At 37.4% G+C, this 18,572-nt stretch overlaps 2 protein-coding genes across 4 annotated transcripts in view; one reads left to right on the top strand and one right to left on the bottom strand.

Annotated features, from left to right (window-relative positions):
- Nucleotides 1-18,572, top strand: part of Pkc53E (Protein C kinase 53E) — a 1,159,983-nt gene that overhangs the window by 935,275 nt on the left and 206,136 nt on the right. The gene's annotated exons all lie outside the window — the stretch shown is intronic.
- Nucleotides 3,171-4,843, bottom strand: LOC145680529 (proton-coupled amino acid transporter-like protein acs). The gene has a single exon (XM_081751143.1). The coding sequence runs from the start codon at nt 4,757-4,759 to the stop codon at nt 3,194-3,196; it is 1,566 nt and encodes a 521-aa protein (XP_081607269.1). The 5' UTR covers nt 4,760-4,843; the 3' UTR covers nt 3,171-3,193.

Below are 18,572 nucleotides of genomic sequence, written 5' to 3'. Positions count from 1 at the left end.
TATTACTTCCACTTCCGCTACTTGGGTACAAACTGCAATAAATGCCAGAGGAGAATATGCCCCTCTCCTCATGCTGGAAAGTTGTCCCAGTTGTAGGTACGGGCACAAATTCCGGGGAAATGGGGAGACATGTTCCCCCCAACATTGAAACTGGAGGCTCTCTCAATAATCCGATTTGAAAAGTGCTTTTTGCAGATAAGTGTGACGATTTGTATCCCACTGCCAGAAAGGAAAGTGAGATGAAATTTGTTTCTCTTGGCTTTTCCATTTTTAATGAAAATGAAAGCGTGCGACTGTGCGTGACATAACCTGATATGAAATCTTATCTCCTCCTCCCCCTAGGCCCTAGCACACGAAGAGTATATTGACTATCCAATGTCAGTAGAACCTATCTTTTCAGTAAATGCGCATTTTATCTATTTGTAGTATCAGCCTAGGCATCTGCTCATGCTTCGTAAGCTAACTAATTCAATAGCCTATGGAACCCGGAGGTTCAATGCCGCGTTCACAAAAGCTCTCCACTGACTTCTATCCTTAGCCAGCTGGATCCAGTTTCTACTTTGTATTTCTATTTTTTGCGAGATACATCTTAATATTGTCTTCCCATCTGCGCCTAGGTCTTCCTAATGGTCGTTTTCCGATTTGTCTTACCGCTAACATTTTTAAAGCGTTCCTACTTTCTTCCATCCTGGCTATGTCCTGCTCACCTAAGCCTTCTAGACTTGATTAACCTAACAATGTTTGGTAAGCCGTATAATTTACATAGTTCCTCGTTATAAAGTTTTCGCCATTCCCCATTCTCGTTCCTCTTGGGTCCGAATATTCGTCTGAGCATCTTGTTCTCAAATACTTTCAGTCTATGTTCTTCCCTCAGAGTAAGCGGCCATGTTTCGAAACCTTATAGAACAGCAGGTATGATTATCGTTTTTTATATATTAAGCTTCAAATTCCTCGACAGAATTCGCGACAACAAAGAGATTTTGAACTGAATAATAAAACGAATTCCCTGTTTCTAGTCGACATTTAATTTCTTCGTGAATATGATTTTCGAAGAAAATCTGTCTGTTAATATTGATCCTAGATATTTGAAAGTATCCACTTTAGCAAAAGTATTATTTAATATTTTAACGCATTCATAATTTGCCGTATTACGGTCCCGACGCACTTCCATGAATTTAGTTTTCTCTGCATTTATTTCTAAACCCTTGTCCCTGCAAGCGATTAGTAAGACCTCAGCATTTCTTTCCATTGTTCCCCTATCATCCCCTATTAAATTTACATCATCAGCATATGCCATAACCTGGTGAACACCGTTCAGCTCTATGCCCTGGTTGCTATCTTTGATTTTCCTTATAGCGTATTCCTGGACAAAGTTGAAAAATAATGGCGACAACGCATCTCCTTGTTTTAGGCCATTCTCGACTTGAAAGCTCGTGGCCAAAAATTTTCCTAAACGGACTTTACTTTGGGATTCATTGAAACATTTCTTAATTGATTTAATTAGCTTTTTCGGTATTCCAAATTCTGTAAGAACGTTGTACAATGTTTCTATCTTAACCGAGTTGTAAGCTTTTCTAAAATCAATAAATAGTTGATGTATCGGGCTACTGTATTCCCACTTCTTTTCGAGTATTTGGCGGTTGGTAAATATTTGGTCGATTTCGCCTAAATCCACACTGATAATCTCCAATAATTTCATCTCCGCATGGGGCCAATCTTGCTAATAGAATGTTTGAAAGGTTTTATAGGATGTTGACAGAAGAGAGATGCCTCGATAATTATTATAGTCATTTTTGTCGCCTTTCTTGTGGTTTCGAACAATGATTGATTCTTTCCACTCTTGTGGCAATTCTTCCTTGTTCCAGATAAGGAGAATGAGTTTGTGTATTTTGTTCCACAATTTTTCGCCTCCAGCTAAAATTAACTCAGCCGGAATTTCGTCTACACCCGGAGATTTGTGTTTCTTTGATTTCTTTATAGCGGTTTCTACTTCTATTCGGTTGGGTTTTCTAGAATATACGGTTCTGCGGTGTGTATCTCCCTTTCTCCACGCACATTAGTTTTTGGCCGCGTGTTAAGCAAATCGTCAAAGAAATCTTTCCATCTATTTAAAATGGTATCAGTATGAGTGAGAACTGTTACATCAGCTTTCTTTAATATAAGCACGTCGTTGATAGCCTTTCTTAAATTCGTTGATTCCTTTATACATGTCCCGAATCAGAAAATAAACACACTGCTGAACAAGACTGCACTTATTTAATATAAAAACACATTTACACGTGACGTTTCGATCTTCTAGCCAAGATCATCATCAGACGTACACTCTGATGCTGAAAAAAAAAAAAACTGCTTCTCGTCATTTGTTACTATTTTCATGCATGGTGATAAATGTTGAAACTGGTATTGAAACCGAAAGCAATAGTAAATTGAACCACTTCCGGTTTTGGTCGAATATTGTGGATAGTCATGATTGTGTTATGTTGAAACTGAATCGTTTGCAAAAAAAAAAAAAAAAATGTCGATGTTTCCATTTTTGTTTTATCGCGATAAATGTTATCTAAGGAAGTTACTATTTGAACCACTTCTGGTTTGAATAGTGAGTTAGCAGAGATTGATTCAGCGTCCCAAGGACAGATTCTATTTAAAAAAAAAAAAAGCCGGATGTCTTTTACCGTTTTTTCTCTGATACTTGTCAACAAACGGACGGACAAAGTCGTTCTATAAGACATCCGGCACTTAAACATAGCATAGTTTGGAAGTCTAATACAGGGGCGTCATTTAGTGGGGCAGGAGGGGTCAATAATTGATTGTCTACTAATATACACTACTAGTACAAAACGTGAAAATCTTATGTTGGTGGTGCTCTTGCCTCCCTCAAGCGGCGTCTGAAAAGACGCCCCTGGTCTAATAGTGATGAAAAAGAGAGTTACTAGATTACTAATTCTTATATCAGATAGTTTTCCCTCTCCCCACAACAAGACTGCAAATAACGCTACTGCCTTGAATGATGCGGTTATCGGGGGGGGGGGTAGAGTATAATTTATGAAATGAATTACCTTCTGTACGTTGGTATGATGATAACATAGTTACAGAAGTAACGTTATACACTTACGTCACAAAAACCTATATTTTTCCCATAGCACATAAATAAAATGCATATAGTAATACGATTTCAATCGGAAAATATCAAATTTTATTTTGCATATGTCACAATAGTGTCCTCTATACTAGCATAAGTGGCTACAACGAATATAAGTAATCCAAAAGCTATCAAAACTACATCTTTAGAAATCAAGTAGATTTTATACCAATAAAGACTTTCCTTTCTGTCCCAAAAAGTTACTAGATTAAACAAAGGTGGAAACACATACCCTAATATTGATAAAACAACTGATCCAATTATGGTAAGCAAGGGCCCCACACGAGGAAGGATTAACCCTGGTATACTTGTCAAGACAACTAATAAAGCACGGAAAATATATTCATAAGTCAGCTCATTAGTTTCATTAATAAACTTACATTTTCTGATTCCTTTCCATGTTATATTGAAGGGGACATAGAAGTAAAGCAAGTGCGTCAAAAGTATTGCTATTGCAAACAATATTTGTGTAGAACGTGCAAGGCGCTCATTTGGTGGTAAGTTTGATGTTATGCTTCCTTTCGGAAATTCGTATTTCCAGAAGCCAAAAAATCCAGTGGGACATGTTAAAAATGTTATGAAAAACATAGCCATAGGAACTACACCGAATGGGAAGGCGTTAAATTGAGCTGGTTTTCGCATTTGAACCTCTATCGCATTCAATCCACAAATAGGATGAATAGCAAACGCAATAAGTCCAAAAGCTAGAATAGATTCTTTGCTCACAATAAAGGATGCTCTTTCATGGATGGGAGGTAAATCTGTAAAGAAATAGCTGTATAGAATTCCCAAAGCTATTAGCTGTAACAGCGTGGCAAGTGTCGAGAAAGGAGCTAGATAGTTGAGATTTCTTATCAAATTAGGAAAAATAAGGAAAAATATAATTAAATTCATGTAGATGCGAACGTCGTAATTGGTATATGTGTGATAATCAATAACTGTTTTGAAAGTCTGTGCGGCAAATACCACATAAACTGCACATATACCATACATATTTACAAGCATAAAAGCATTAACGATAAATCTTGATATTCGTGCAAATTTCTGCAATTTCTTAGGGCCCAGTCGGAAACAATATTCAGCGACATCTGGATACAGAAGAGCTGGTTGTCTTGATCTGCGACAAAGTTCGTGTGCACAATTTATCAGTTGCCAGCATGTGTATCCTCCTACAACACATATTGCAACAGTAAGTAGAAGTCCTCCATAAAGACCAGTGTAACTAAAAGCTAGTGGAACAGACAATACTCCCAAATCAAAAGCAGTTTTTACGAGATGAAAAAATCCTTTTACGTACGAGAGCGCACCTTTCACGTCTCTGTAGTCTGTTATACTGTACCGTTCACTTTCTTCTGAAAGTTGATCCTGGTGACTCAGAATGTCTGTTGGATAATCGAGAGAGACTGTTTCTCCCTCTTGGTCACTTGATGGTGGAACTTCTTTCTTCTCTTCGTCGCTGCTTCTTGTGGATTTTCGTCCAGGTTCATTTGTTGTGAGTTTAAATTTAGGTTCAGATTCACTTACTGTTTCCGATTCAGTTCCAGTTGGTGGAGTAACCGATCCACCTACGGTTGTACTATTTTGTAGCTGAAGAGATTTCCAGATTCGCCCTTTCTTCATTTCTTTTACTTCTCTTACACTTATAAAAATATATTTAAAAAGCCATTATTGCTATAAAACTATGTTTGAAAAAGCCATTATTTGTTTTTCTTCACTTATTTTTTTTCTTCCTTTGCCTTAACTTGTGTATAGGCATGTGTTGATATATTCGAATTAGTTATTGTCCTTATATTGCAGGAACAAAATCTAATAACAGATCATGATACAGCATATTACTTTTACAGATGTTATTTCCGTGCAGTCTCAGTTTAAATATAGGGCCGCGGTGGCTCAGTACTAGAGCGTTCACCTCTGGTGCTTGGGGTCCCGGGTTCGATCCCAGCCCCCGCCAAGTGAACTTTGTAGTGGACAAACACTGTGTGCGTGCGTTTTCTCGGGGTTTTCCTTTTTCCTCCCACTTTCTTCATTCCACCATTTCATTCATTTCTCATCGTCACCGTCTTCTTTAGCCTAGCGTGGTACGTAAAACTAAAATATTTCATTTTTTCAGTTCAAATATAAATATTTACTATCATAATTCACTTTTTTATAGGAATTTTTACTTTTACTGTCTTAACAGAGTGTGTGTTAAGGTGCAGATTCACTTTAAGGTAGTTTACCCGTTATGGGTACAAGTACAGTGTGGCGCCTTACGCCATAAAAAATGAAATTAAATCATTAAGGTTTACGTCCTAAGTTTATGGCGGCTAGGCTAAAGGAGACGATGATAATGAGAAATGAATGAAATAGTTGGATAAAAGAAAGTGGGACAACCCCGAGTAAACCTACGCACATAGTGTTTGTCAGGCACAATGTTCAGTTGGCGCAAGCTGGGGTCGAACTAGGGACCCCATGCACTAGAGGTGAACGATATACCACTGAGACACCGCGGCCCTTATACCATAAAATCTAAGTATAAAACAGACTTGTGCTAGGTGGCCACTAAAAGCGAGAATTACCTTTCTCAGTAGGTTAAATATAAATTCATTGGGCTTATGCAGAGTCGTTCTGACGCCAAATTAATGTCGTACTAAAAAGTTCAAGTAACATATGTTTCCTGCAGTAGTCAGACCGATGATATGTCAAAACGACTCTACATAAGGCTCATTAATTTTTTAAATATAAATTGTTAGAATTCCGATCTTAGGCTACTAATACATCTTAACAACATAACTAGTAATTTCATTTGCCTATGACTTGGTATTAAAATAATTAACTTAAGAAAGGAAAACACTTAATTAAACTGACGGAATTTTTCGTAAATTTTAGATTTTATTTGCTTTTGTTTTTCTTTCTTGCAGGCAAGTAAGGTGTCTAGCAAATTTCATGTTTTAAAATAAGACTTATTAGCAGGTTGCATGCTATCATACTTCTGACGAAAGACAAAATGAAATGTTTTAGTATGAATATTTCAAAAAAAATAAAGAAAAAGAAAGAAAGAAATGACTACAGTGTAAAAATTGTGTTTGTAGAATAAATTTGGGATTCATATAAATTATTCTAATAAATAAGATGTTAAAAAACAATCTTCGTAATTTTGACAAACATTGACATTTTTTAATTAGGAAATCATGTCAACTTCAGTAGATTAAATATAATCTTTATATATTGTAAGGTTCCACGTGTTCGTACACCGTATGTTTTTACACCACTTGCTTGATGTTAACACTCCTTAGACGGCATCCACAAAGAAGACGTCGTCCACGATTGCTAACGGTCGGCAAGTGACGGAGATCAACGAAGATCCGACATTTTAGGATAAAAGAAGACATGCATACCACAGAAGACATCAATGTCACCCAGTTGATCAAACCACCAACTCTCTAAGACGTCTGCTCATAGAGAGCTGCACTTCTTATACGTTCTAAGACGCATGGTCTTAGAGCTCCTTACTTTCTCTCTAAGACACTTGGTCATTGAGAGGAACCTAATTACAAATTCTCTAAGACTCCCGGTCATTGAGAGGCACCTATCCTCCACACTCTAAAGGTAGGTTTCCATTTTACATGAATCTTGTAGCTGTCATAAAAAGGAATCTTGCAACCCGATCTTTCTATTTACTCTTTACACATTACAACTTTCTGAAAGCAAGAAAGATATCTTCACCCATACAGCACTGCACTCTAGTGGACAAATAGTGAACCTTCTCATTAAAAACGTGTGTTTTGGCGCGCTTTCCCTCCCTATCCAAAAGATTCCTTTGTTTCGGAAGCGGCAAAGCATTTTTTCGTCAGCGAGAAGACAATAGCAGGTAGCAAACAAGACGTCCCAGAAAGTTGCACATGGTTCAACTCCTTGCAAGATGAAAAAAAGATGTACGTCCCTTTGAAGACTATGCTTACATGGAGAAATATTAGGAGGTTTCAAGATTTTTTTAAATGACAGCTACAAGATTCATGTAAAGTGGAAACGCACTCTAGATGCATGGTTTCTTTGACTTCACCAACAAAACTCCAACACAATTAGAGGAACTTACATTTTATTTGTAATATATTGTGTTCAAGAGAGAACTTTTATAATGAAAAGGTAATGGGAAAGTCCAAACTCTCGTGTACCATCTATAAACTCTACCCTACAAGACAGAAAGAAAACTTCACACAATTTAAAATCTTGAAAAAATTATCAAACATTCAAAAGCGCTATTCAGGTGTCACAAGTAGAATGTGCATAACGAGTATGTGTGTTATAGTTAGGAAAAAGATAAACAACATTCTGCTAGTAATAAATAAAACTTTCTTCTAGTAAAAAATAGAAACCGACATCAAATTAGTTTTTTTTTTTTTGATTTTCTCCAGATCTTCACTTGAGAATTTACCCTCAACCAGGGGTAAACGTGAGACGAAACGCGGGGGAAGCCATCTCCCCGCCTAAAAATATGTACTACTGCGTTCCCCCAGTTTCTAAAAATTACAATAGGTAAAGATAGGCAGGGGAACTAGGTCATGCCGCAAACCTACCATCACCCTACTTTTTCAGATCCACTTTTACCCCTACCTTCAACTACTTTACTTTGTCCATTTCGATGCCATCTATCGATGTTATAGTGTCTTTTATATTTGAACAATATTTTAATTAAACTGAAGTTATATATTTAAGAGTTAATTTTAGGCTATATCTCATTAACCGTACATGTACTGTCGTCTTGCTAACATCATAACGAAAAACTGAACAAGGGCACAGGTAAAAGTGAAGGGAGACGCCCTTCCCCTACTTCCAAAAATATCTATGGCGCCACCCGCTTCCTAACTGAGAAAAATGATTGGGTTAAAATTGATCCTATTGGTTCTTTTCTTTTTTACCCAACCAGGTGGTTCAAACTGATCCGACCTAAATAGGGTCAAAGCGTTTAGTTAAATTGGGTTGAAATAAGTTTAACCGAACGTGTAGTTAAATGTGGGAGTCTAACCCAACGACCCAATTGGTGTGAAATCGCATAACCGGTTAATACGTTTAACCCAATAATAAATTGGTGTACAATATGACTCAACAAAGTGTAAATTCCATTAACCTGATTATGGGTTTGACCAAACGTGTAGTGAAAAATGAACAAGCGTGGGGTAAGAAATGACCGGACATAGTGTAAATAACCCAATAATGAGGTAATATTGACCACGATGGAGTTAAAACATGGGAAATAATTAATTGATTAAAAAAGTCAAGGTCACATTGACCCTTACGGGATTTAACCCAACGTGTGGTTAATGTTAAATCGTTAGTTGGTTACAAAGGTTATCCGACACTACACAGCGAAAAAACTCAAAATGACTACCACTTTAGCGTGTTACTTGGGTTTTAATTCAACACCAAGGATATCGCCTTCCGAGCATATCAAAAATAACTATGTACTGACTGTGGGTATTTGCATTGGTTTTTATTGTTTAGTATGAGTAAAGCTTTACATAGTATATTTGGCATTTATGTCAAGTAACGAACAAGCTCTATGTTTTGTAATTGGTAACCAATAGCATTTTTTTAAACTTGTTTATAGTCTGACAACAGTTGCACGAGTAATAGTTGTGCTATCTGTTGTTCTTATGTGCTAGGACATAAGAATAACAGATAAGGAAAACAGATGGCAGCACTGCTATTCATGCATTGTGGCTTGGATGCAATGTTTCTTTTTTTCATTTCGGTGCTATTTTCTTCATCTGTAGCCTTCCGCTTGGGCCGAAGCTAACGCTACTATTGTAATAATGCTCTGTCAAGATATACCTCTGTATAATTTTGACTAATTAGACAGTAAATAACAAACATGTGTTGTAATTTTTGCAATACTAAATTGTCCACGTAAGTCAGCTTCCTTAGGCTATGCGTTTCGCGCATCATGACACTTTCCGTTAATCGGGTATAACCCAGGAGTTGATTTAAAATATTCTACAGTGACATATAGTCATGTTGTTGACCCAACGGTTAATACAGCTGGGTTGCAAGTGACCAGCTCTCCTTCCCAAACAATCCAGTTTGGTTTCAGACTTTTTAACCGCGCCGCGTGATCACGTTTCAACCCAATCATTTTTCTCAGAGTAAAAAATTACAATGGGCAAAGATAGGCACGGAGGCTGACGTGACGTCATGCGTCTCGTTACCTTTCCTTTACCCCTAAATAAGGGTATATGTAAGTATCAGTTTTCACTCAATAAAGGGAAAGATTTTCGCACAGCATTACTTTTTAGGTTTACAAATTGTTTTTTCGTCTTTCTCCCTTTTATTTTTTATACGCACGAGCTTCTTCATTCATGCATATCGTTTTATTTAACTTAATAAAAACTATTGTTTGTTGTGTCTGTCTTTCCTTTGAACAATTGATTTTCTTTAGAAGCTCATAATGTTATATAATTGTTGCTCTTAAATCATTTTGAGCAAAATAAATTTATGTAAATTTCCAAGATACGTCCGCAAAAACATTCAAGCAGATACGTACGCATGGGCCAAAAAAGCAAATACCTTTTAAATAATTCAGCATACTATATATTCTTTTAAACAGCATACTACAGTTTGTTACTATGACGTAAATGCTTAACGTGAAAAAAAAAATAGAGAACCGTAAAAGTGTTAGTGTTACTCATACACGTATTTAATGTCTATTGGCTTTATTTAGGTTCTGCTATGTGTTAACCACCAAACTTCGTACATTACCATTTGAGGCTACGTCAGATGTATAATCTTTCGTTATTCGGGTACATTTGTGATATCAGGAGATAAATTTGCCTAATTTCATTCGTGGTTATTGTGCGTTAAGGATTAAGGTATAGTTCAAATTGTATAAAGTTCTAATATAAATTCGTTTTTACATTTTCCAATGCTAGAAACATGGTCCCTTTACTGAGATGTGCCGGACGAAGCTTGAGATGTGTGGGTCGAAGAGGAGCGGACTTGGGCCTTACAGATCTCCCTCTAGCTCTGCTGAAATGAAACTATTCTTACTTATCGAGATAAATAAAACTGTACAAGAAATTTTCACAGAAAAATAAGAACTGTTACAGAGATAATGTCATTAATATTAGGGTTAAGTCTGAAACCTATTAGAAGGGGAGAAGTCATGGTGGCTCAGTGGTAGAGCGCTCACCTGTTATGAATGGGGTCCTTGGTTCAATCCCAGCTCGCACCAAGTGTTCTTTGCAGTGAACAAACACTGTGTGTGGGGGGGGGGGTTTCTCGGGTTCTCCTAGTATTCTATTTTCCATGGAGGGAATAAACAAATAAGTGTGTAAGCAGAGAAAATCCAAGTTGTTGTTTTCGGCCACACTAACCTACTAAATTTCTAACCTCTTTCGGATTGGAAAATGTTTATATCTAGTGTTGTGATACGGTATATAATGTGCTAAACGCTGCGTAGTTTTCCCTAAGTTATACAATATACAAACTTAGCGATGTGACATAAACCACTCGTTCAATGGGGGGGGGGGGGAAATTGTTCTTTTAGAGTTTCAGTGTGGATGTTTGTTACCAACAGTCCAAGAAATGTGTGTACTCTCGAGTACATACATTTCACCCCAAAATTATATTTTGAATATGTAATCTCGTATATTCTTTTTTATATTTATTATTTTTCCGTACTGCTATATTACAAAATTAAATCCATTCTCTGGTTTGTGCTTACCTTCACTTTAGTTTGAATATGATGAGACAAAATGTATACAAAGTTTCGGCTCACATTGATAACAAGGGTGCTTATACAACTATCGGCAATGGGAGATGCTCGTCAACGATGACACGTTCGTTATGTATTTTGAATTCCTTTCACCAGAAACCAGAAATTCGAAATTTTAAGCACATAGTTTAAGACTTTTTTTTTCAATATAAAAAATTAAAGCTGAATGGTCGACGTCCCATACGTCCTCGGTAGAATGGCAGGGTGTGTGCTATATTATTAATCTGTTGAATAAAGTGATTTTTTATGTTTTAGGTTAAGTTAGTTAGATAGTTAGGCTAGGGACTAGGTTAAGTGTACTTTCTTTTCATGTAGATTTATTTAGTGTATGTATTGTCTCAAAAGAAAATGTTTTGTTGTGGAATCAAAGTGGATGAGGTCTGAGCTCATACAAGGGAGGTCACCTTGTTGGTATAAATCCTCCGCGCTGACCCTACTTTCACAACGGTATCTAAAAGAAAATACTAAGAAAAGAAAGTAAAATATGTAGCGTACAGCCGTAATGAGTAGCACATGTGTAGTGCAAGGGTTACGTGATTTTGTAGTAAATGTCCTTATTTTCAAAATGTTTTTTTTTTTTTTTTTTTTTTTTTTTGACTAAACCAAACGTATGTAGAATTGTTCATGATATGTGAAGAGAGTATGTAATGCAATGATAGACTTACCCATTCAGCTATGTCAAGAATTTCCCTCAATTTCCAACCTTTACGACTTTTTTTTTTTTTAATGTATTCTCCTGTTATCTCTTATCATACAGAAAGTTAGTGTAAATAAAGCGTGCGAGTCGAAACAAAATCTTTCATTGTCCAGTGCAAAGCTAATTATTTTAAAACGATGTAGTAAAGTAACTTCAATAGTATTGTTGGTACTCAGAAAGTAGAGTGTTTAAAGCAGTACGTGAACAGTGTAACGAAAGTAAATCATAGCGTCTTGAAAGTGTACAGAATTGATTTCACTTAGTGTGACCGGGGTTGGAATCACAGACCTGCCAGAAAATTTCACTTCGTTAATAAGATCACAAAATTCACTTTGGCATTTAGTTTATTTTCGAAATTTCATCCCGTTGCGCGATTTAGATTCGATTCTATATTATTTTTATTTTACATTTTTATTTTATATGACTTTTTTTTTTTTTGTTGTTGTTGTTGTTGTTGTAAAATTGGCGTTCCACAGCCAGGATCTGTTATTTCAACCTTTCGTGAGTGCTAAGTGAATCATATTGAAAGAGCAGTGTAATGTAATGGGGACTGTTATGACAAACGACTCCTTGAACGATGTGTAGTCACTCTTGAGTTTGTATATGTGTAATTTGGGGAAAACAATTTTATATGAAATGGAGATGTCTGCTGGTAGCAGGTCAAGTACTGAATCCCGTAGCCCGGATGAATATGTATGTTGTAGTGAAGAAATACAGGCCTTTAGTGTTTATTGTGACGGTTGCTCTGGATGGGTGCATGCACAGTGCTATAGTATAACCGATGAACAGGGAGAAGAATTAAATAAGTGTAGTGAGCCCTGGTTTTGTAAAACGTGTGTGGCCAAACAGCTGACTGTGCGATCGCTACCAAAATCACAGGAAAGTGGAAAGGAACGGGACACCACGACGCACGTCACTGGAGAGAAAAGTTTGCACGATGCTGGAGATAGTACCGGAACTGCAGGTTCAACTGCACCCGTAGTAGACCTCGCGACTATGCTAGAACGTTTTAGTCAAACCTTAACTTTAACTTTGGATCAAAAATTTGAAAAGGTTGATTGTGTCATGAACCAAAAATTCGATATGTGTAAAAGTAATTTCCAAATTATTCATGAAAAATTCGATACTTTGAAATCACAAATGATGCAGATTGTAAACGAAAAAGTCGAAAATGTAAACAAGGACGTATCGGACCTCCGTAACTAAGTTCGCGAGTTGTACACTTCGGTGGGGGAATTTCAGGATACGATAGCAACGCGGGTAGACACCGTCGAGGAGAATCTCCGGTTGTCAGTAGAAAAGCAAAATCGAAGGTGTGATCAGCTCGCTAAAGAACTATCGCATCTCGAGTCGAGCACCCAGAAATCTTATGACGTACTCGAGGCTAAGATCCAAACTTTGGTGAAGGATCGGGAGCAAAGTAAACCAGGTCGTATCGGTCGCAAGCGGTCACGTGACTTTGTTGGTTGTGAAGGGGTTGACTCTGACGGAACAGACTCTGACACCCGAGTGGATGTACGAATCTCTTCGGTTGGGGAGACTCGTACTGTCCCAACGGTGACCGTCTCTGTCTGTCAGCCGACCAGAGTTCACACTAAGAATGTCTGGCCGTTTGACTTAAATTCACATTCGTTGGTCACGAACAATTCCAGTCCCGCCTGTTGGGATATCATGAGTGGTCAGGTTGCCTCTAGGGCTTTAAATCCATTATTGACGTGGTCTCAGGCTTCGGTCTCGACTTCCAATGTATGTAGCTTAAGTCATGTAGTGTCCAGTACTGTTGCAGATAGGACTCCTTCGTTTGTTGGAATTCCGGAGGGAGTATGTAGTCACACAGTGGTATCGATGCCAAGCAACTTACCTTTTGGACCAAATTATACCTCTTACTCGAATTTTGGACAAAATTATAATAATGCAAAGAGCCCTGTGATTGGCTGCAACTCTCCCCTGAATCCCGGCAGATATGAGGGATGTTCTGGGAATAGAGCGTTAAATTTAAGGCTGTCGGAGCTAAATCACTTACCAAACTTCGCAGGAGAATATGGTTTGGCCAGGTCTTTTCTAGAAAACTTAGAACAGGCGTTTAAGATAATCTCTGCGTCGGAATACGAACGCATGGTTTTGGTGCCGTGTTGTTTGTCGGCTGGGGCCAAGACTTGGTACCAAACGGTCTGCAAAGACATCAACAGCTATGCGGACTTTGTGCGTCTATTTAAGGAGCACTACTTCTCGGCCAGAATGGAACGCCTGCAGAAGAAATTCATCCAAGGGATGAAGTTTGACCGGTCCAAGTATAACCGGCTAACTGACTTTGCCTGGAAGGTCATAGCCGAATACTATGCTGTGGCACAACATCCAGATGAGACAGAACTCATTGAGATTGTCCTAGATTGTCTGCCGGCTGGAGATGCTAAGTTGTTGCGAGCCGTGGAGCCCAAGAATATCCAGCATCTGATTGTTAAGATAGCCGAAATAGAAGGTCATCCGGAACCTGTGGAACCAGTGACAGATAAGAAATTCAAGCGTCTACATATTCGGCAGGCCAAGATAGGGAAAAAGACAGAAAAGAACGGGAAGTCACAACAGACTAAAGACACTTCGTCGCAGACGGAGGAGGACGAAGGAAAGAAGAATGGTGATGCCAAGGGAAATGGAAATGGCAATCGATTCTTGGGGAACCGAGGTCGAAGAAGAAATTTTCAGGCCAGAAGACCCTGGTTCAACAACCAAAGGCAAAACTGGGGGAACGGAAACCAGAATGCTCCATATGTTTCCAACCCTAACTACCAATCGGGAGGAATGAACTTTGGATGTCATCGAGGTGCATCCCAACAGTGCGCGCCGAGTTCGAACCACATACCGGGAGCGCAAGCCTATCAGGGATACATGCCGAATTTGCCTCCTGGAGGAGGAGTGGCAACTCCCACATCCACTCCTTCCCCAGCGGTGAACATGGCTATGTCCACTGGTTGGCCTCCGCCGTATACGATGTTCATGCCGCCGATGACGCAGCCACCGGAAGTGAATAGGAATAGTTCAGAGAATGCATGTCGCTGCTCTCACTAAGGGAGATTGAGGACTGCGATATGGATTCCTTGAACAGAAACAAAACATAGTCGAGAAAAAAAAAGAAAGAGAATCGTAGGTTAAATTTAGATTAAGGTAATTCTTGTTTGTTTTGTGTCTAGTTTTGTGTCCAAATTTTCCTTTTTCATATAATGTAGTTATAAAATTCTTTGTTAGGATTAAGGTCTTTGAAAAATTTTCAAAACATTCCTTATATTGATTGCATTGCATTAGAGTATTTTATGACTAAAATGTTAGGTTAGAAAGAAAAAAAAAAGGAGCTTAACTTAGAACTTCTAAGTTAGATTTTTTTTCCGAAGCTCCCGGAGGATGTTACCTTATACATCGTATAATGTAACATGGCCCGGAAGTTTTGGGCAACCAGTGTATATATGAATTTAATATTTATTAAAATATTATTTTTAATATATAATTGATCGATGACTCGATTTGAAGTAGGTCGCAAAATTTGCGTTAAGCTCCTTGAACTAATGATTTTAGTATATTTAGAGAGAAATATATGGTAATATATTTACATTGAATAATTATTTGTATATTTAGTTAAAATATAATATTATTTTAGGAAATAAGGTAATTTCTGGTCGTTTTTAATCCTTTCCAATCAATTTTCATTCATATTTTGGCTTAGGGGATCTTCAAAAGAATTCACAATTTTTTATTTCAAAAGTCTTCTTTAAAAATTTTCATTTGTAAAGTCAGCCATAGTAGCTTCTTGAAGCATCCCTTTGTTTAATCTAAATGATCTGTGATTGGATCTTCCGCAATCACAGTGTGGTTGAGATTTTTTGGCTCCTTTGATCTTGAGATATACACCTATCATCGTATAGTTACGTCACAATGAACCTCCAATTAGGGATCTTCTTCCCATTGTCTTTGTCTTTTACCAGAAGCGGTGTTAAGTGATGGACGTACGATCATCTCCGTCCATAAAAAAACTTGGTTTAAATAGAAGTATTTAAAGGTTACGACACAAAATAATTGACACCTTCGATGTTTTGGACAGTCTATGTATACAAAGAGTGTTTTGCTTTGCTCAATGGACGATGAAGCTACAGTTGTGAGAGCAAGACTCATACGTCAGGGTGTGAGTGGTTGACGTAAGCCATCTTGGTGGTGCAGCTCAGTCGCCCGGATTCGAAGTAGGATTCCCATACTTTTTTCTAAACACCGAGAAACCGCTCAGTTATAGCGGTGGTGTAAGTTATTTCTTCAAAAATATCCAACCCGGACTGATAAGGTAGGAGAGTAACTAGTATTCTATTTTCCATGGAGGGAATAAACAAATAAGTGTGTAAGCAGAGAAAATCCAAGTTGTTGTTTTCGGCCACACTAACCTACTAAATTTCTAACCTCTTTCGGATTGGAAAATGTTTATATCTAGTGTTGTGATACGGTATATAATGTGCTAAACGCTGCGTAGTTTTCCCTAAGTTATACAATATACAAACTTAGCGATGTAACATAAACCACTCGTTCAATGGGGGGGGGGGAATTGTTCTTTTAGAGTTTCAGTGTGGATGTTTGTTACCAACAGTCCAAGAAATGTGTGTACTCTCGAGTACATACATTTCACCCCAAAATTATATTTTGAATATGTAATCTCGTATATTCTTTTTTATATTTATTATTTTTCCGTACTGCTATATTACAAAATTAAATCCATTCTCTGGTTTGTGCTTACCTTCACTTTAGTTTGAATATGATGAGACAAAATGTATACAAAGTTTCGGCTCACATTGATAACAAGGGTGCTTATACAACTATCGGCAATGGGAGATGCTCGTCAACGGTGACACGTTCGTTATGTATTTTGAATTCCTTTCACCAGAAACCAGAAATTCGAAATTTTAAGCACATAGTTTAAGACTTTTTTTTCAATATAAAAAATTAAAGCTGAATGGTCGACGTCCCATACGTCCTCGGTAGAATGGCAGGGTGTGTGCTATATTATTAATCTGTTGAATAAAGTGATTTTTTATATGTTTTAGGTTAAGTTAGTTAGATAGTTAGGCTAGGGACTAGGTTAAGTGTACTTTCTTTTCATGTAGATTTATTTAGTGTATGTATTGTCTCAAAAGAAAATGTTTTGTTGTGGAATCAAAGTGGATGAGGTCTGAGCTCATACAAGGGAGGTCACCTTGTTGGTATAAATCCTCCGCGCTGACCCTACTTTCACAACGGTATCTAAAAGAAAATACTAAGAAAAGAAAGTAAAATATGTAGCGTACAGCCGTAATGAGTAGCACATGTGTAGTGCAAGGGTTACGTGATTTTGTAGTAAATGTCCTTATTTTCAAAATGTTTTTTTTTTTTTTTTTTTGACTAAACCAAACGTATGTAGAATTTTTCATGATATGTGAAGAGAGTATGTAATGCAATGATAGACTTACCCATTCAGCTATGTCAAGAATTTCCCTCAATTTCCAACCTTTACGACTTTTTTTTTTTTAATGTATTCTCCTGTTATCTCTTATCATACAGAAAGTTAGTGTAAATAAAGCGTGCGAGTCGAAACAAAATCTTTCATTGTCCAGTGCAAAGCTAATTATTTTAAAACGATGTAGTAAAGTAACTTCAATAGTATTGTTGGTACTCAGAAAGTAGAGTGTTTAAAGCAGTACGTGAACAGTGTAACGAAAGTAAATCATAGCGTCTTGAAAGTGTACAGAATTGATTTCACTTAGTGTGACCGGGGTTGGAATCACAGACCTGCCAGAAAATTTCACTTCGTTAATAAGATCACAAAATTCACTTTGGCATTTAGTTTATTTTCGAAATTTCATCCCGTTGCGCGATTTAGATTCGATTCGAGATTTTTTTTATTTTTATCTGGGTTAGTAAACACAAACATTTAGATTTTCGAAGCATTCACCGTCAGTTTCACTCTTGGGTCAGTGTCTTGTTCTGTCGGGTTGTGGTTTGTAACCTTATCTCTTGATGGGATACAGGCTATGACCTGCGGATCGGGATACTGGACTGCGAGTGAGAATGAGGGAGGCTTAGAAATCTTCACATTTTGGGACGATTTGAGTTCTACTTTCCGGAGATGATTGGTGTAGTGGATGGGTCAGTGAGTGTTGACAGCTTGCCCGTCTGGGCCCGGTGGGTTCGCGTTCAGCAATCAGTGACACATTCACGCAACCATAGTCTTAAGGAAAGTGAACATCATACAGAAATACAATATCATCATTCATTCAGTTATTTTATTTTTTTATTTTTATTTAATTTTACTGACTTTTTTGTAAAAGCACGACGGGTACCTAAGGGGAAGAGCCACCCAGAAATGGCCTATAAAAGTGGACCCAAAGAAGACGGAGGCATCAGTTGACCACTGATAGCTTAACCTAAACCTGCTCCTGATGTTGCCCCGGACAAAAGAGTATTACGTTGCCTAATATCCCTGGCAGTGTTGCCAACAAGTTGGTACAAAAAGTCGCTAAATTGGAGATGAAATCACTCCAATTTTGGGTAAAAAGTCGCTAAAAAAAATTTCGTGGAATTTTGCCTCTTTCATATATAGTACTATCTACGCTACAAGAACGTATATGAAAGACTCAAAGACTCATATAAAACTAACAATGATTTCACTTTTATATATTTTTAACTTTATGATCAATTTTGCTTCAATAAAATCAAAAATGAGTTCAGAAAAGCGAGCAAAATTAAAGGCCTAGAAAAATTTCGGTCTAAAAGGTCTACTCACGCTTTACAGATTATCTGTTTGCTATCGGTAATGTACGGAAGCTGTGTAAACTAAAGGACATTAAAAGCTTGAGTTCGTCCCCGTTAGAAGGTAAGAGAAAACAGCAATCAAAGCGGAAAAATAGATATAAATGCTATGTACTTTCCCAGCTCGTCAACAAGTGCACTGATTCAAATAAGCAAAAGGAAAATAAACA

This window comes from Thermobia domestica, chromosome 3 (genome assembly GCF_964235325.1).
Source record: "Thermobia domestica chromosome 3, izTheDome1.hap1.1, whole genome shotgun sequence".
In the NCBI taxonomy this organism is placed as follows: Eukaryota; Metazoa; Arthropoda; class Insecta; order Zygentoma; family Lepismatidae; genus Thermobia; species Thermobia domestica.
This window is presented reverse-complemented; position numbering and strand designations above follow the sequence as displayed.